This window comes from Gossypium arboreum, chromosome 7 (assembly GCF_025698485.1).
Source record: "Gossypium arboreum isolate Shixiya-1 chromosome 7, ASM2569848v2, whole genome shotgun sequence".
NCBI lineage: Eukaryota > Viridiplantae > Streptophyta > Magnoliopsida > Malvales > Malvaceae > Gossypium > Gossypium arboreum.
In genome coordinates this window covers 559,049-578,210 of record NC_069076.1, presented here as the reverse complement: position 1 = coordinate 578,210, position 19,162 = coordinate 559,049, and the positions used below count along the sequence as shown (strand labels likewise).

Below are 19,162 nucleotides of genomic sequence, written 5' to 3'. Positions count from 1 at the left end.
ATATCAATTTGGAAGGTTTAAAACAATTTCCTTCATTTTCTCACTCTATCTATTTTTGAAATTGATTATCTACTTCTAATTAAATTTTAAGAATTTTCTAAATTTTTACAAATAATTTTAATTTTTATCATTTTATATATAATCAAGATCAAATTAAAAAAATAAAAATTAAGGAGTTAAAATATTATTATAGAAATTAAAAAATGCCACTTAACAATTGAGAAACAATAATTTCGAAAAGTGACAAAAAACCTTACTTATAATTTTAGTGACTAATAATGTAATTTACCCATCTTTTTATTTCAATTTATGTATTAATCAGTTTGATTTGACATAAAGAGAAGATTGGAAAAGGTCGGCTAGTGTTGGTTTTCTTTCCTTGTTCACTTTGATTATTGTGCTCAAAACAGGACATTTCCCTGTCAAACTTAACGATAAGAAGGGTAGATTTCAGTCCCTTGATGTAATTATAGTGGTTTTCCCATATCCGGTTTCCCATTTTTTTTATCAAAATTTTAATTTTTCGATTCAACTACTCAATCGATAAAAGCATGAGCATGCAATTTACAGATAGAGACTATTAAGTATTGAAGGCTACTGCTTATTTCATAACAAGTTCAAAATCAAAGAATATTGTCAACAGAAAATCTGCCAACCAAAAAAGAAAAATACAGATTAGGACTTACAAATATCACTCACAAGTGAGGAGTGTGAGTAGCACAAACTTTCCTGAGAAAAACCCTGTTTGTTGTTGATTTAGATATAGAGATGAACATGAAGAACAACAAGGAACAATATCATGAACAAAGCAAATAGAATTGCATGCACAAAAATGGCAGCCGCACTCGTCTTCATGTTCATAAAATCAATAGGATGATGCTTCCCTGGGATTTGCAGCAGTAAACCTGGTTGAAGAAATGCAAACAGTGCTGCTGCTATGAGTGGAGCACCCCAATCATTCATTTTCTTCTATATCGGTTTCAAACAAATATGTCTCAATACTTTGTGTATATGAAGCTCTTTTGAAGAATCAAACAAAGCATTAAAAAAAAAAGGCTTTGGATGCTTTGTTTATGGATTGGTGACTTTAACACATTTACAGACGGAATGAGAATCACATAAAGCTAGAAAAGGAACATAAGAACCCTCAATTATTCCATTTTTATACTTTCTTGACGTTTTAATTCTCTTGCTTTTGTTGAGGTCTATCAAGAGGCCCTCTGCAATTAATGTGGGTACATTGTATCGATTCTCTCATTCTTCTTGATGCTCTCCGTCACTGTTTTTACGCATTTAAGCATAATCTTTTATAAGAAAAAGAAAAGTGGAGCTGGAATTAGTCAATCGATCAAAGAAATGGGCTGAGAGAAGCTTAAGATGCATAATGCCTTCAAAATCTACTTTCTAATTGCTTCTTTTTTTTTATCTTATTCCTTCCCATTCTTTCTATTATTAAAATTTTGAGATTAAACAATGGGTTGTCACAAGAAATCTTCTGAAAATTTGCCATTCACTTAACATTATTGCAAATTCATGCTTATTTATGATGGCTCCCCATTTACCAATTTTTATTGGACTACATGACTTTGTAATTTGGAAAATGTTAGTAAATATCAAAGGGCATATAATTAAATACAAGAAAGCCCTTAACTTTATTGCTAATCAGTGTAAAAAAAAAAAACACTTTAATGCTAATCCTAATCCCATTTTCATTGATAAAAAAAAGTTAACAAACTTAATCTAATGGCTAGAATTTAGCTTCACATGGACTAAGCAGTCAGCACCGACCCCAGACAAAGCCACGCCCCCATACCCAAGTCTTTCTTGTGCTTACAAATGGCTCCATTTGCCGACCATCACTTTCAGTCTTGAAAGTAGTTCTTTTGGGGACCCTAACTCATCTTCCTCCACCGTTTCACCTCAACTCTTACAACTGCTTTCTGAAGCTCTCCAGCCTTGATTGAGTTTAGTTTTTAAGTAAAGGAACACTCTTTGTAATGGCAGATTGGGCTCCTGTACTTGTTGGGGTGGTGCTATTTGTGTTGCTATCACCAGGACTTCTGTTTTCATTCCCAGGGAACGGCAAGCAGCTGGAGTTTGGGAGCATGAAGACTAATGGCAAGGCCATTGCTATCCACACTCTTCTTTTCTTTGCCATCTATGCTGTTTTGATCATGGCTGTTCACCTCCATATCTACACTGGCTAACCACTTCCCTGCCGGTGAGAGTCTTTGTTATTGGTCTCTCTATTGGAGATCTGTCTTGGGTTTTACTTGGTTTATCAATCTTTGAATTAGCTTGTTTCAATTTTGGACCAATGAAATTTGTGGCACAGACCTTTGTTTCCCAAAGTTTACTTTTTTACAATTAGAAAAAAACCCCCTTTTTCCCCCTTTCAAAAGAAGGGCTTTAATAATGGAATTTGGTTTGCTTTCTCCAATCTCTTAACCTTGAGCATCTGAATGAATTAGTTTTGTGAAGGCTATTTTCTTCATTTGGGTTTGATGCTGAAAATCAGTGCTTTGTTTTGTTTGCTCGATAATATCATAGTTCATAAATAACTCATGGAAATAGACATATATACTGAAAGTTCTTAGGGGATTTAGAAAGCCGAGATGAATAGCTTGTTCATATGACCATTATCCATCTATATCTATGTTATCACAGTGATTTAAGACTAAGATTAGCTGTTAAAAGAGGAGTGTGGCAATACTAGACAAAGTTGAGATTATCAAAGATCTTTAGCCTGAATAAATTTCGTACAAATTGGACCACCTTGTCATGATATAGTTTTCATTATTACACTGGTCAAGATTTCTCTTGCAAACAACAATGAACAAAATAGTGAAAAAACAAAAGGGGAAGTAGGTTTATAGCATGGAAGAAACTAGAACATAAGCTTCTTGTAAGTAAAAAACAAATGAGAGCCAATGAAAAAAAAAAAAGGAACAAAGAGGTACCCTTTTCTTGACAGTTTGGATCAGTTAATATGTATGTGAATACCAATAGCAACCATCAAGATAGTGATTATGCAGAAATATATGACAGCATGAACTAGGATGGCTATCCCACTTGTGCACATATTACCAAACTCTATCACTCGAGTCCTTGCTGGTAGCTGGAACAACAACCCTGGTGACAACAATATGAATAAAACTACTGAAACAATGACTGGTCCCCAATCTGCACTCATTTCTTCTCTTTCTTTCTTGTTTTTAAGGGAAAGTTTTGAATGTTTGGGAACTTGTCTTCCAATACAAATGGGAAAATGAACAAGTGTACATTCTATTATGTAGGGTGGGGTGGCAATGGAACTAATGTTTTTCTTGGTGGCGAAGGAGAAGGGGATGATGCTAAACTTGGTGTGAAAGAAGGGATGAGTTTAAAGGGGAGGTAAGGTATGGAAATGTTAGTGGGTTTGCTTTATGGAGAAGCCCATTTTCTTCCATTGGCTTCTGATAAATTGTTTTTATTTTCAAGGCTTCTTTTAGCTTTGCTTTATTGCTTTTATTAAAGATATATATAAATAAAAAGAAGTGAATTGTAAAGCAACTAGGCCTGCATGTGTAAAGTTGACCCTTTTGCCTGGAAAACTTGTTTGCTTGTGGCTTAATGTAATTTGTGTTGGTCCTATGAACCAGGATTCATACGTGTTAAGAAATTTCAAAAGCTAAAAGAATATACAGGGAGACAATTTGATAAAAGGAGAGCTTTTAAGGCTATTCATGAACTCAGAAATTACTGTCATGGATATGTTTTTGTTCATGTTGCATTTACTGTATTTGCAGAAGCGCATGCAACTGATATTGACTGATTGAGGGTGTTCCATAGATGATACACTGAGTAGGAATGAATCAGCAATGATTGAAAAGTAGAAAAATTAGTAAATCTGAAATGGCAGAAATAAAAAGTGAAAGTTTGAAAATTCCAAGTATATCTTGTATCAGAAAAAAGCACTTGTTGTCTGTAAACACAACTTGTAGAAGGTTATTGGTAGAGTTTCATAGGGAAAACCAATTAATTCTAGTTCTATTCCATTGTGGATTATCAGATGTGAACTTTGCCAACCATTGATGATCCCTCGTTAGCATTAAAGAGGTATGCATAATAACTTTTTTTTTTTCTTTTTCTTATCTCATGTCACAAACAATAAAGGCAAATCTCCATAATTTCTTTCATATATTCTCTCTTTTCTCTATGTTTATTTTTAGTTTTTATATTTTCTGTTCAAGTTTATTTTCTCTCTTTTTAAGCTTAATTTATTTTTCATTAACAATCCCATCTATATTCCAGGTAATAGTTTTCATGTATGAATAATCTTGATGGTAACATTTGGTTAATTGCTTTCTTTGAATGAAATGACAATTTTTTCAGAAAAATAAAATAGAAACTTATTAACATAAACGTTATAGTTTATAAATGTTAAATTATATAAAAATCATTTTGTAATATTTTTTTAAATATGTTTAATATAACTCTAAATATTATTTTAAAGTGTAATACAGCATTCATTGGTATTTAAGTGTTGCTTCATTATATATATATATATATATATATATATATATAAAACTTATGCTGTAATGGTAAAGTAGTTTTATACTTGTCAATCTCCCCGAAAAATTCATGATCTCTTTCTTAGGTTCTAAAGTCTACCAAGTCCTGCAGAAAATAATTTTAATGATAACTTGTGGTGTAATCATAAATTGATTTTTATTTTAAAGATTGGTATTTAAGAGTAAAATTAAATAAATTAGGTATTGGGTTGGGTTTAAATCTCTTTATTTTTAAATTATTATTATTTGTAGTTAAAATAGGATGGAATCAATTATAAACTAACAGAAACGCCACTAGAATTAGATGGTAAGAACGGACTATATGATTAAATTTGATTAGTAATTTTAGCAGGAGCTACAAAAAGATCCAAGCAGCAAAATATATAAAGGCTCGTAGCCTAGAAAAACAGGACACTTAGCACATGACCAACCAAACTCAACTTGAAGTCATGGGAAGCAAATTTTAATGTCAAAGGTCATGGATTTAAGCTCGTGATGAATGCACACATAATGTTCTATGGAGGTTAATTGATTAAATGTGACTCATTTGACATATTTGAATTAACTTAATTCGTAGAGTACATTGAGAAACCTATCTACTTGTAAAATTAAAGTTACTATGGTTAATGTAAATCTTAAAGGATAAGATTATATAGAGTTAAAATCTCTTAGGACTCTCATCTTGTAGATAGATACTAATATCAGTTGTTGATATAATTCAATATGTACCATTAGATAATGGGGAACTCAACTATAAATAGAGGTCTTCCCTTTCATTTGTAATCACTCAATTGTAATTCTTCAAAATAATATAATACTTTTAAAAGCATTTACTTAAATATTTAGTGTGCAATTATTCTCTTTTGGCATTTTTGTTCGATATAAGTTCTTTTGTCTTTTCGAGTTTGCTTCTACTTTGTTTTTGGTGCTTTAGGGAATTTTTGTGAGAATTTTCATTTCTTGATGATAAGGCCGACTCAGGCAGATTTGAACCCAAGAGATCGCTTAAGGTCACATGATTTGCCAAACTAAAGTTCTAGCCTTATGACAGTTGGTATTTAAGCCAATGTTTGAAGGCATTAGCTGAGATGACGAAAGGATTAGAAGAACAAAATGTCTCGATGGAGGTACATGGGAAAACCAGGAAAAAAGCAGATCGAGGAATATGCTGTCAACTTTGCAAGGTCGGATAACCAATCTTAAAGAATCCATAGGTGGTGTGAAGGAAACACTCAAGGTAGTTGAGGGATGCACCAATGACTTAGACTCGATGAGAGAACAACTCAAAGATTATGTGGCAGAGGCTCTCAGTTCTAATCGAGATGTGATGAGGTTTATGCTGTCATGGATGATCAGACCAAGAAGTTGACTAAGAAGAATATTGCTCTTGAAGCTATGGTCGTGGCTTTGAAAGAGGAAACTAAAGCCATAATTTCAAAAATTGAAGAGCTCGAGGGAGAGGTCATTGAGTGTAGAGTTGTTGTGGGAAAATGGATGTTAGCTTCAATTCTTAAGCAGCGTAAAGTGGATGTCCTCAAATCGAAAAAAGCTTAAAGGGACGAGATCCGCAAGAGATGTGAATAATTTTCTTTGAGGATGGAGCAATACTTTCGTGCGTTGGGTGTCGAGGATAATGCCACTAGGTAAATAATGTTGTTGTTTATTTCACTGATGTTGCTATCTTATGGTGTCGTTGTAGGTTTATAAATGAGAAATGACGTGGGACTGCGTTTGAGACTTAGAAGGAGTTTCAAAAAAAAATTGAAGAAATTGTTTTACCTAGAATATGTCGAGAAGGAGGCTCGGGTTAAGTTGCACCAACTTACGCAATAAAGCATTGTTTGAAAGTATGTAAAAGACTTCAATGAATTGATGCTTCAATGAGAAATAAGCATTCTACTAGTTCGAAGATGGGTTGAAGTCTTGGGCAAAATAGGAGATGCATCGACAAGGTATCATTAAACTTACTATAGCCATGGCTAATGCAAAGCCCTTTGTCGAGCTTTGTCTAATGAAAGACAAGTTCAAGTCTTCCGAGCCCAAAGAGATAGACAATGGTGCGAGAAACCATGAGGAAGAGGGACAAGTTGAAAATGAAAATAGTGGAAATAGTAAGAATGGTGGTAATGAGAAACCACATAATGGGAAGTGGAAGTCTAACAACAAATTGAAGGGTTTAGGGTTTTAAAGTTTTAGAATTTAGGGTTTAGGGTTTTAGAGTTTTAGGCTTTCTTTATGACAATTCGCGTATAATCTACTATTTCAAAGATGGGTTGAAGTTTTGGGCAAAATAGGAGTTGCGTCGACAAGGTATCATTAAACTTACTATAGCTATGGCTAAGGCAAAGCCCTTTGTCGAGCTTTGTCTAATGAAAGACAAGTTCAAGTCTTCCGAGCCCAAAGAGATAGACAATGGTGCGAGAAACCATGAGGAAGAGGGACAAGTTGAAAATGGAAATAGTGGAAATCGTAAGAATGGTGGTAATGAGAAATCACATAATGGAAAGTGGAAGTCTAACAACAAACTGAAGGGTTTAGGGTTTTAGGATTTAAGGTTTAGGGTTTTAGAGTTTTAGAGTTTTAGGCTTTCTTTATGACAATTCGCGTATAATAAGGAACTGTCCAAAAAAATATGCGCTTTCTGCCATCAAAAGGGACGATAAGCCAAACAAAGCATCGATGAGGCTTGGCTCAATCTTAAGTTCTGTCAAAACCAAAATGGTTAGAGAAATGCAAAAAAGCCAGTGAAGTACTTATTATGTTGTGGTCCACATAAGATACGAGACCGTAACACCTTATACCGGACCCGACTTACCAAACCTGGATGTAGGATGCCATAATACTTAAATCCTTAACAAAAATTTTACAACTGACGAAACAATACTAAATATATTTCTTATTTATTTATTCTTTTTAAGTTAAAAGATTTTAAAGGGATGTTTACTAAATACAACAGATTCTCGACAGTAGTTTAATACATTACAACTTAAATTTTTGTTAAAATAAACTTGATCATGTTGAAGAGTACTATTCTCCATATTCCTACGAGTGCCCTTCTGTATATATAATATCGCTATTTGAATTGCCATCTTAGCACATTCTTAGTTTGGTCCCTTTTAGCGCACTGGTTCAATTCTAAGAACTTGCATTACAAATAGATGCTTGTAAGTTCAATGGAACTTAGTGAGTCTCAACCAATATTACCTTTAACATCGTTGTTGGATTTCTTTACTTAAATATTCTGGACTTCTTTTTAGACTTTGACAAATGCTTTCCTGATTTTTGGCGGATAACTATACATCCATCTCTACACTTAACCACCTTATACACATTCGCTCGATGAGCGGATCAAAAACTTCACACCATAATGCGAATCCTATTTCACAATCCCTTTTGAAGATAGAAGTTGGATACATTTCTCAGAATGATATTCATGCTGATATTATTCTTGGTTGATTCTTATACTGACTCCAGCGATTGACAAAATTTCAGTCACACTATATCTTTAAATCGATCCAGGCAACGAGCTTAATTTGATGAATGCGATGTTTAAGATCATCTAATAGAACCTCAGATGACTTTGATACATAACATGAGAACTTCCAAATTTGGAAGACACTTACCCCACCTATAATTACAGATATACCAAGCTTCCTGTCCTGACGAGTTGTTATGGTGAATTCATCAGTCGGATACATTGTCGAGAACTCTTTCAAAAAATGTCTTAAAGACATACCCAAATCTCGTCACAAAGGCAAACTGACAACTCACCACTTAGACGTTAAAGAATTCGTCATATAGGCTTTCCAAATGATTTGCCACAAAAACATTTTAATGAATATGCTAGATAGACTTTTCAAATAACTTGCCACAAAGGCTTTCCAGATTATACGTCACATAGGCTTTTTACATAATTTGTCACAATGACTTTCCAGATAATACGCCATAATGGCTTTTAAGATAATATGCCACATAGGATTTTCAAATAACTTGACACAAAGGCTTTCTAGATAATATGCCACATAAACCTTGTTTGGTTTGCCATCAATGCACCACATAAACTGTCATGTTTGGCGATATAGATTTGCTTAAACTTAGCATTGCCTGAGGTTTACCTATTATCGCCTTTAGGACACGCAAAAACTTTAGTAGATAAATGCAGCTCATTCGTCATTCCCAAAATGAGCCATGGCCATGGTCTTTTCATATATCTACCACACTGGCATTTTATTTTCATGTTTACTGTCCCAACAGATGCCATCAAAGCACCATTGCGGGGTTCATTATCTTATTACATATTTTCTCATCACTCCACCTGAACCCCTTATCGCCAACAATACTTTTGTCATGCATTAGTCAATTAGCATAATTGATGTTGAGGCCCAATTTTGGCCTAGGTATAAACCAATAAGACCCCAACAATCCAAACCTCAAATCCATACTTAAACTAAAACCCAAAACCTACCAGCCCAAATTAATTAAACCAAAACTAAACTACCCAAAATCAAACTAAACCAATAAACTCAGCCAAACCCATTACAACAACCCAAAAACCCAAAGCCCAAAAATCAAACAGCTCATAACCTAAAATTTTTTTAGAAAAAAGATAAAACCCTAGCCATTTAGTGCAGCCCTTAGTCTCTGCCCACTGCTGCGCCACTTGCTGCCACCGCCCTTGTCACGTCGCCACTTGCACCGCCCATTTGCCTGCAACGGAAAATACAAATAAAAAAAAACATTGTAAAATGGCTATAAAAACCATTACATATCAATGTAAAATGGGTTTTTTTTTTTTTTACAATCAATAAAAGGATAACTTCAAAATCAAGCAAAGGTCATCTTTTTAATTTCATTTTATTTTCTTTTTTTCTTCTTTTACAAATCTGTTTGTACATATATATATATATATATATACACATATATAAAAAGTGTATAAAAAAGCATAAAAAGAGGACTTACCTTCGATCTCGTAGAAAAAGGTCGACTTTTGGCCTTCCCGCTGCCGCATACGGTAGCACCGGCACCGGCGAATGGCGGTCGATGGCCGAATACCAAGGCCGGTGAGGGCCTGCTGCAGAGAAAAGAGAAACCCCCCTTTTTTTTTTAACAGAATAATGGAAGAATGAATTTTTTAAAAAAATATTTAGCTTTTATACCCACATAAAACGGCGTCGTTTTGGGCTTGAAGTTCAGAAGCCAAAATAGTGTCGTTTTGAATCTTAACCCGCGACCCGACCTGCTCCAGGCCTAGGATCCGCGTGTTTTCAATGGAAGGGCTAATTGCACTTTTAGCCCTTCCGCTCTTTTATTGTTCTGCAATTAAATTTTTTTATTTTTAATTTTTACCCTCTTATTTATTTTAATTACATTTTGGTCCATATTTAAACGACGTCGTTTTGGTGAGTAGGGATTATTTCCCTTTTGGACCTCCTTGTTATTCGCGCATTTAAATTGGCCCATTTCCTTTTTATTTATTTCAGATTTGCCCCAAAACTTTGTTTTTAGATTCAATTTCGTCCTTTTCATTACTTTTGTTGTTTTATTATATTATTACTATTAGTATTATACTTGTATTTATATTTATTTTATTCTAATACCATTATTATTACTACTTCTATTATTATTATTATTATTATTATTATTATTATTATTTTCATACATATATATTGTTATTTATATTATTACTATTATTAACGCTCTTATTATTGCTATTATTATCCCTTTTACTATTACTATTATTACTATCTTTTTTATGTTTATTTTATTAATATTATTATTATAATCTTATTTTATTACTATTATCATTTTTAAATTATTGTTACTATTATTCTTTTACCATTTAATACATTATTATTGCTATTTTTGTTATTATTACTATTACTATTGTATTATTACTATTATTATTATTACATTTTCTTTTTTGTATTTACTTATACGTTATTATTTTTATATCAACTAATTTAATATATATATTTTTAGCACACTTATTCTATTTATATATCATTACTCTTATTATTATCATTTCATCATTTGTTTTATTTATATCTTTGTAAATAATTTCAAACTTTAGATTATTTATTATTTGTATTATTATTATTATTACTACTATTTATTATTACCATTATTATTACTATTATTTTTACTTTTATTACTATTACTATATTATTTTTATTTTTATTTTTATTTTCTATTACTATTATCATTATTATTAATACTAATATTAATATTCTTATTATTATCATTAGTATTATTATTTTTACTACTATTATTATTATCAATATTATTATTATTATTATTATCGTTTTCATTATTATTGTCAATTTTATTTTGTCATGTTTTATATTTTTATTTACTTATGTATTTGCTTATTTCATTTCCTTTTGCATTTGTTTTATATTTTTATATTACTAGCCTTGCTTTTATTTCATCTTTTATAATTGCTCATATTATTGTTATTGACAATATCGCACCTATTATTATGTTATTATACGTATTAGTTCTATAATTTGCTTTTATATTTCACTATAAATCATGTCCTATTTTTCCTCGATGTATTAAAATAATTCTTTCATAAAAATAATATTCCATATTTAGAAATTCGAGAAAATCGTGCCCTAACTTACTGGGTTTCAATTTTTCTCATTTAACCTAAATTACGGAATATTCTTTTAAATCGTAATACGAGTTTTGAATAAAATGCTTATTCTCTAAAATATGAGGTGTTGTACCTTAACTTACTGGATATGACATTTTGTTACCTCGAGATAAGATTTTTGTAAATAAAGGCAATGTTCGGTATTTGGAAGTTTGAGAGATCGTGCCCTAACTTACTGGGTTTTGATTTTTCTCGTTTACCCTAAATAACCGAACATCCTTTTAAAAAAGGGGTGAAAATACACGAATTTTAAATAAAGATAAGCTCATTCTCAAAGTTCGAGATATCGTGTCCTGACTTACTGGATGTGGCATTTTATTACTTTGAGACGAGAAGGTCTTTAACATCCGAGCATTTTTTTTACAAAAAGAGGGATCGTATTTTAAAGTCTCTCAAGTTTTTAATTTTTGACACTAAGACACTAATTAATCAACTAGGTACCAATTTTTGGGCATTACGAGGGTGCTAATCTTTCCTCATACGTAATCGACTCCTGAACCCGTTTTTCTGAATTTCGCGGTCCAAAATCGTTGTTTAAATAAGTCAAACCATTTATTAAAAACAATCACTTTTACGAGGTGACCCGATCACACCTCATCAAAAAGGATTGGTGGCGACTCTTGTTTTTTCGTTTTCATGTCAAATCAAAGTCGACCCCGTTTTTCTAAAAAATGGTTTCGACAATTGACACATTTACATATATTTCACTCATATCCATAATAGAGTCATGCTTTCCAACACATAATTTCTTATGCATGCTTACCACAAATCGTCATATTCATGCAGCACATTTTATACTTCACTTACATATTTGCAGATGTTTCACATAACATATACACACACACATATATACTCACATGTGTACATACATCTCCTCAAGTACAACTACAAGAACATCAACCATACGAAGAATTATCATAAAATATCACGCAGGAGTCGGGTCTAGAGACTCATTAGAGACCCACTTTTACCTTAAGCTTGAGCTTTTGTTTCGAACTTCTTCTCGATCTAGCAGTAGCAGTAGAATGTTGAACCATCCATTGATTAAACGAAATCTTAGCTCTATCTTAACGAAGAAAAGGAAACCATTTTGTTAGAAAGAAGGACAAAATATCGAGCAGAAAGAAAAATCATCTGGAATGTTCCCTTCCCTTCACTTTATATACTCTCGGTCCCCCCTGATTTCCCTACCAAATTCGGGGTAGGTAAAAGAAAATCCGACGAAGATCTACGCTACTGTTTGACCAGTTATGGGGAGGGTCAACAATTGACTCCCAACTAGTCCTATTACAGGAACCAACTTGAATAAGGCCTTGGGTCATTATTTTTTACACACGTGAATTCAAGAGAAAATTTTTTGAAGAAATTATTTCAAAAAAATTCTAGAGATTTTTTATTATTTATAACTTGGCCCAAAAGTGCAGAGAAATTACTAAATTATCTGGGGACAATACTAACCCGTTGAGGGGTTCGTCATCTTCGAATAAACGACACTTTAAAAATTTTTTGGAAGGAGTTGACCCCAATTTGATCGACCTTGTAGGGTTCAACTATCTTTTTAAAACCCTAAATTTGAATTTATATATTGTACAATATTTAAAAAAATCAGTTAAATTAGTTAACTGACCTAAATGATAGAAATTAAGTCGGTTCAGTGAGGTTGGCTATGAAAATCTAAGTTGATCTATCCGGTTATTATAAATTATTTTCATTTAAGTCGGATAAATACAAATAATCGACCAACCTAGGGATGTTAGTGGAGCGAGGTGGGAACGGATGTTGCTAAATCTACCACCACTCTATAGTTAGCTCGCTCTACTCCACCACTTGCCCTTCTTTACTATGCATGTATGATTTTGAAAATCACTACCACCTCCATGAATGTTGGATGCATCCATCCTTGCCCCACCCCACCTTGCTATGCTCCAATTTAACTTCTGCTATTTATCTTTAATATTCTCAATCTTTTAAAGACAAGTAAATATTTAAACTTATTTTTTTTAAAAAAAATATTTAGGCATAAAATATATGAATTTTTATAATATGTTATTATATTTTTTTCCTTTTAATTGTTATATATATACAATGATGAAATGATAATTTCATAAAGTAGAGTGGAGCAGAACGTGCAGGCAATTACCATAACGTTCCATCCTCACTGTCTGAAAGAAAAAAATTCACCCCCTCCATCCTGCATTCACTTTTTAAAAAAAAAAAGAAAATTCAAAATCCATCAAATAGTTCAGATTTTACCATTCCTAGATTAGTTGATTAAAATAATAGAAAGTTTCTTCCTAATTTATTGTAAGTGAAAAGCTACACTCCTTCTCTACATTTTAAAATAATATTTGAAGTTATATTAAAATTGCATTTTAAAAATATTACAAAATGATATTAATAAATTTTTTTTATATAATGTAATATTTATAAACTATAACATTAATAATTTTTATTTTATGAAAAAAATATCATTTCATTTAAAGGAAACAAATAACGAAATGCTAGGCAATCAAGACTATTCATACATAAAAATCATAATCGTCTATTTCCAAATATTTACATGGGATTATTAATGAAAAACAAATTTAAGCTTAAAAGAGAAAGGAAATAAACATGAAAAAATAAAATACAAAAAATAAAAATAAACAAAGAGAAAAGAGATAATAATAAATGAAAGAGATTTTTGGAGAATCCACTTTATTATTCCAGACATGCGTATAGGAAAAAGTTAATGTATCCATCTTATCTCTTTGATAGTAACGAGACATCATCAATAGCTGAAAAAGCGATGGGTTAAATATATTTATCAAAAAAGTTTGTATTGAGTATTTTGTTGTGTGTCCTTTTTAGTGAGGAGAATTATATATTTATATGACATAGTTACTGTTTATAGAATTGATGTCTTAGGTAGACTCTATTTATATTGACACGTAAGTTATCCTAGATTTAATATGTGTTTGTTGGTTCGAGTGTTCATTAGTTCACTCATTTGACTTCACATTCTATACTCGTGAACACTCAATGACATGCGAACTGAGCTCGTGAGCTCTCCCCTTAAACCCTTAACATATCTACCTAGTTGGGTCCGAACTTAGGTTGCGAGTCAATAGCATGGATTGTATCCAGGTTGTTTCGGGTTTTGGAGATTGGAAATACCATAACAAGTTGGCGTAATAGTCGACACCCTATTAAAGTTCCAAAATTATGTCCTTGGCAGCTTCATATATTGTGAAATACATGTTAGAGAAGGAACCTATATTGTCAAAAGCGCAAGGATTGCTATATTGATTTAATTGTTAAACCATAGTTTATGCATCTAATAATTACAAACCGCAGAACCTTAACTACGTATAAAACAATTACAGATCGTTGAACTGGAAACTGGCAAAGGATTTTATTAACTAAAATGAGCACCCATTCTAAGAAGGTAAGGAACTTCATCCACCCAAGTAATTTTCTTAGAGTTTAATTCGTGCAGAGTTTTTCAAGCTTGAAACGTTCTCGAACCGAAGAGATGTAAGTTGCAGCCTTAATGTCAACACTTTCATCACCAACAACGCCGAAGAAATTGTCGATTTGGCTTAAATTTTCTCGGTTCTTGTCCGCGGGTACAACAAATGAGATCTTCTTTGGTTGGGAAATCATGTAGTCTCGGTGAACTCGAAAGCCGACTGAAGCTGTTGTAGAAGAACCCTGATTTGGCTTGGCCTGGTTGGTGCATTGCACGCCTGCTGTCGGCTTAACCGCACGGTACAACGGTGCCAGCTTCCCCTTGATGAACCCCCTTCCTTTGCGGTTGGAATCCATTTTAATACCTCTCTTGCTATTTGATTTCAGATCACTAAATCAAATGGTGTGAGTACTGAGTAGTAAAGGAAGATAACAGCAAGTGGCTTTATATAATAGTTGCTTGTGCACTGTTTTATTGTCTGATACAGAGATTTCAGATAAACATGAGAATTGTATATAGATTGTGGTCCCTTCAATAAATAACCTAGAGAATAATCTTCTTTAGCTACAAGATTATGCATAATTTTACCTATATTCCAATTAGGCTCAATATAACATTTAGTTTCTGAGTTTGACATTTTCTTTAATATGGTACATGTTTTAATTTTTGGTTTATATTTGACGAAAATTATATATTTTGGCACTCGAAAGTCATGGTGTTAACTTTTTATTGTTTAATTCAGGTTTTACGATTAATTGCTAATATTGTTAGGTTTGATTTTTTTTATGATTTTTAATAAAATAAATTTAGTGATAATTGTGAATTTGTTTAATATTGCATTTAATATTTCAAATATAGTCCTATGGATGTCATTTAATTTGGGTTTAAGGTTGATTTGATGAGAGCTAAATGCTAATATTATTAGTTAATTATGAAATTTTATCAAATCAACTTTAAAATCCATATTAAACATTAAAAGTTAAGGCTTTTACCTTTGGGTACTAAAATTTATAACTTTTGTTAAATATGGATATCAAATTGGACCAAAATATAATACATGTACCACATTGGAAAAAAGTATCAAACTTAAGTGCTGAATTATATATTAACCCTTCTAATTATTAGTGAAACAGTTGTGAAACTTTTGGAGGATATGGAAACTTGTAAAGCAGATTATGCTTTCATTGGAGTATATGTATATATAGAAATTGGAAACTTAAACAATACTGCATCCTTTTGTATATTTTATGCATCAACCGCTAAATTGCACATGCCTTTTATAATTATTAGGGGGAATCAGCACCATTTGGCAAAGTGAATGCCCTTATCAGTTAGGCAAAACAGTGGTTCCTACCAAGTAGAATATATGTTCTTTCTCACTCATTTGCTCTTGTTATGACTTTAGATATCAGCCCCTTTTTCATCCACCCTACTAGCTCTCTAGTTTCATTCTGGATTTTTTTTAATTCATATGCAATATCAATCTCTATATGTTTATTACTCCATTTCTAATTTGTGATTAAGGGTTTTAACGGTGACCCTTGCAGTGGTGATAAAAGTTTGCATAGATAAGATAATATATTCTCTTTATATCTGATATATTGACAAGTAGCTCATAGCAACTAAGCAAGGGTCATTTTTGTTTGGAACTTTTTCCAGGATTCTTGATCTTTTTCTAGGATTCTTCATCTTAAAATATCATACTCCCCTATCATATTCGACTACAAATATTTTAAGAAAAAAAATCTGAACAATACTCTTTATAACAAGTTGAAGTATATCTACTTATGATTGAAACAATAATCTAAAACAAATAATTTTTTGATGCACAATATCAACAGGCATATAGGAGGAGAATAGAGGGCAGTAATGCAGAAGGACGATTCACCCATTTTAGGGTCGAGAGTCGAAAATGTAGGGAGACTCTAGATGAATACCCAATGTATTAGAGTTTTTGTAAAGGAGAGGAGTCCCCTACTATGTTACCCCTTGCTGTATTTGTAAGTAATTGAGGGTTATTACCCAATTATGCTATTTAGTGGACAACGAGTAATCCAATGGATCCAAATTTAAAAATATAATAAATATTGAATTATTGTAAAAGAAGGCCAAATTTAATCTAACATATGGAGTATGATTTGATGAGGGGTAAATTACACTCACAATCACTTTAAAATAAGATATTTCTTATTTTTGTTATTTTAAATATTTTTTAATTCAGTCACTTTAGAAAAGATAATTGTGTGAATTAATCCCTGACATTAAAATTTTTATTTTCTTTTAACGGATTACTGACGTGACACACTAGCCAAGTGAATAATATGTGGTGTTTTTTTGTTGACTTTTGACTAAAATTTAGAGACCTCTCTACAAAATTTAGTGGGAAAAAGGTATTGGACTAATTATAGGGAGATCCCTAAACTTTAGTCAAAAGCTAATAAAAATTCCATGTGTCAACCATTTAATGTGCTAATGTTCCACATCAACAATCCGTTAAAAGAAACGGAAATTTTAATAACAATGACTAATTCGCATAATTATCTTATTTAGAATGGCTAAATTATGAAAATAAATTTATAGTGATCATGTGTGCAGTTTACTCTATTTTAGAATGTATTATCTAATTGGCAATAGTTAATGTTGTTAACTATCTGGATTAAATTATTGATGTGATTTTAGTCATTATGAGATAATGATAAAACCATAATTTTGATTTCTCTATTATGCTCATATTTGAGATTTAGTATTTATATTTTAGTTTGACATAATTTAATCTCAACTTTTAAAATGATGACATGAAATTATCTTAAAATATTTTTTAACACAAAAATATTATTTTGGCATGATAAATTGAAGTGTTTATTTTTAAAAAGTTTGACTTCAATATTTTAACCGAATAATTAAGGGCGTTCAATTATTTTGACTGACTAATGATATTATGCATAGGAAGAATATCATGTCAAATTAAAATATAGATACTAAATCATTGACAAAAAAAAAGTGAGAAACTTGAACTTACATTCATAGAGTATATATATCAAATTGGATCTTAAAGTTACATTCATAGAACATATTAAAGATTTTAGGGTCAAGAAGTGAGAAATTTGAAATATTGGTACTCAAATTTACATTCTTGCTTAGAGAGCACGGAGGGACTAGCTCCGGTGGATGCTTTCGTAAGCCAAAAAAAAGTTATATTCTTGCTATAAACAAACTTGAAAGAGATTCATAGAGGTTTGGGTCATACTGGAAAAGTTTCTTCCTCAATCACTGTCCTTGCCAAAGCGAAGTAGATCGTTGCACCTCCCGAAATAGAGAAGAAGGAAAAAAAAGAGAGGCCAATATATAATCATTGTGGAATCCCAGGTTATACTAGGCCTAGATGCTACAAATTGCTTAGAAAATGTAGAAATGTTGAGCAACATCAAGGTCTCATCAAGTATTGAGAATTAGAAGTGATCATGGTAACGAATTTGAAAATGGTGATTTTGCCAACTTTTGTGATCATGCAAGAATTGCACATTAATTTTTTTGCCCCTAAGACTCCTTTAACAGAATGGAGTGTTCAAATGAAAGAACCAAACTTTACCAGAATCATTTTAAACTCTAGAGTTTTAACCCATTGATTGTGGGCAGAGCCAATCAACACAACCTAAGTTGTGTGAAAATCATTAGCCAAGGTATAGGGTCTTCTACGAGAAAGTACAAAATGGTGAATTGGAGATGGTAATAAAGATTCTGGCTGGACAATAAAGATTCTGGCTGGACTCATGGGTGGCTGATTTAGGCCCTTTGAAGGATCACTGGTCGTGTTCACTCACAAGTAGAAAATGATGCGTTAGTGATGAAAGGGTGTTGAAGTTAGTTCCCATGCAGCCCATGCAGATTCAAGCACGTGAAAATTAATGCACTTATGTTATCCGGGTAAAGTATGTGTAAGAATTCATACACACAAGTTACCCGGGTAAAATACATGCAACTGAAGGGGTTGATGCTTCTTTTCTGTCTCAGTTATATTTTGTTACCGTTTAACTATGCTTTTGTAATCTAGTTCATTTTAAACTTAGTTTAGCTTACATTTGTTATAATTTGATGATGTAGGAGCTGATGACCAACTTTGCTTAAGTGTACAAGTTTTGTTTTGTAAGTTCCAATGTATTAGTGGTAGTTGGTATAGATTAGTTGACCACATGTTGATTTTGGCAAGTAAAAAAGCTTGATTTATGTATTGGCATTATGCCATTATTCTTTTAGAATGAAAATCATCAGATTTTCTTCCATATGCTCCATTTTTTCTTTGCCTTCAAAAACTTCTAAGTTCTATTATTTATTTTTGACAGTAGCTAAAAGCTTGAACTTCAAGCATTTTTCCTTCATATTTTACCCGGGTATAATACGTTGCTACTGGTGCTCTGTTTGAAATTCTTACTTTACCCGGTTAAAGTGTGTTGAAACTCCAATAATTGGTATCTAGAGCCTAATTCTTAGTGGACCTGTAGAACC

General features: G+C 32.0%; 2 protein-coding genes and 1 long non-coding RNA gene across 3 annotated transcripts; 1 reads left to right on the top strand and 2 right to left on the bottom strand.

Annotated features, from left to right (window-relative positions):
- Window positions 1–585: 585 nt before the first annotated feature.
- LOC108487185 (uncharacterized) lies at window positions 586–1,139 on the bottom strand. The gene has a single exon (XM_017791456.2). It carries the CDS (start codon window positions 961–963, stop codon window positions 757–759), a length of 207 nt encoding a protein of 68 aa, XP_017646945.1. The 5' UTR covers window positions 964–1,139; the 3' UTR covers window positions 586–756.
- A 380-nt stretch (window positions 1,140–1,519) lies between these two features.
- On the top strand, window positions 1,520–3,704 carry LOC108459916 (uncharacterized). The gene is made up of 2 exons (XR_008285666.1): window positions 1,520–2,221; window positions 3,297–3,704. It is a non-coding gene; the product is annotated as an uncharacterized LOC108459916 (long non-coding RNA).
- On the bottom strand, window positions 2,756–3,300 carry LOC108459904 (uncharacterized). The gene has a single exon (XM_017759308.2). It carries the CDS (start codon window positions 3,191–3,193, stop codon window positions 2,981–2,983), a length of 213 nt encoding a protein of 70 aa, XP_017614797.1. The 5' UTR covers window positions 3,194–3,300; the 3' UTR covers window positions 2,756–2,980.
- Window positions 3,705–19,162: the final 15,458 nt, after the last annotated feature.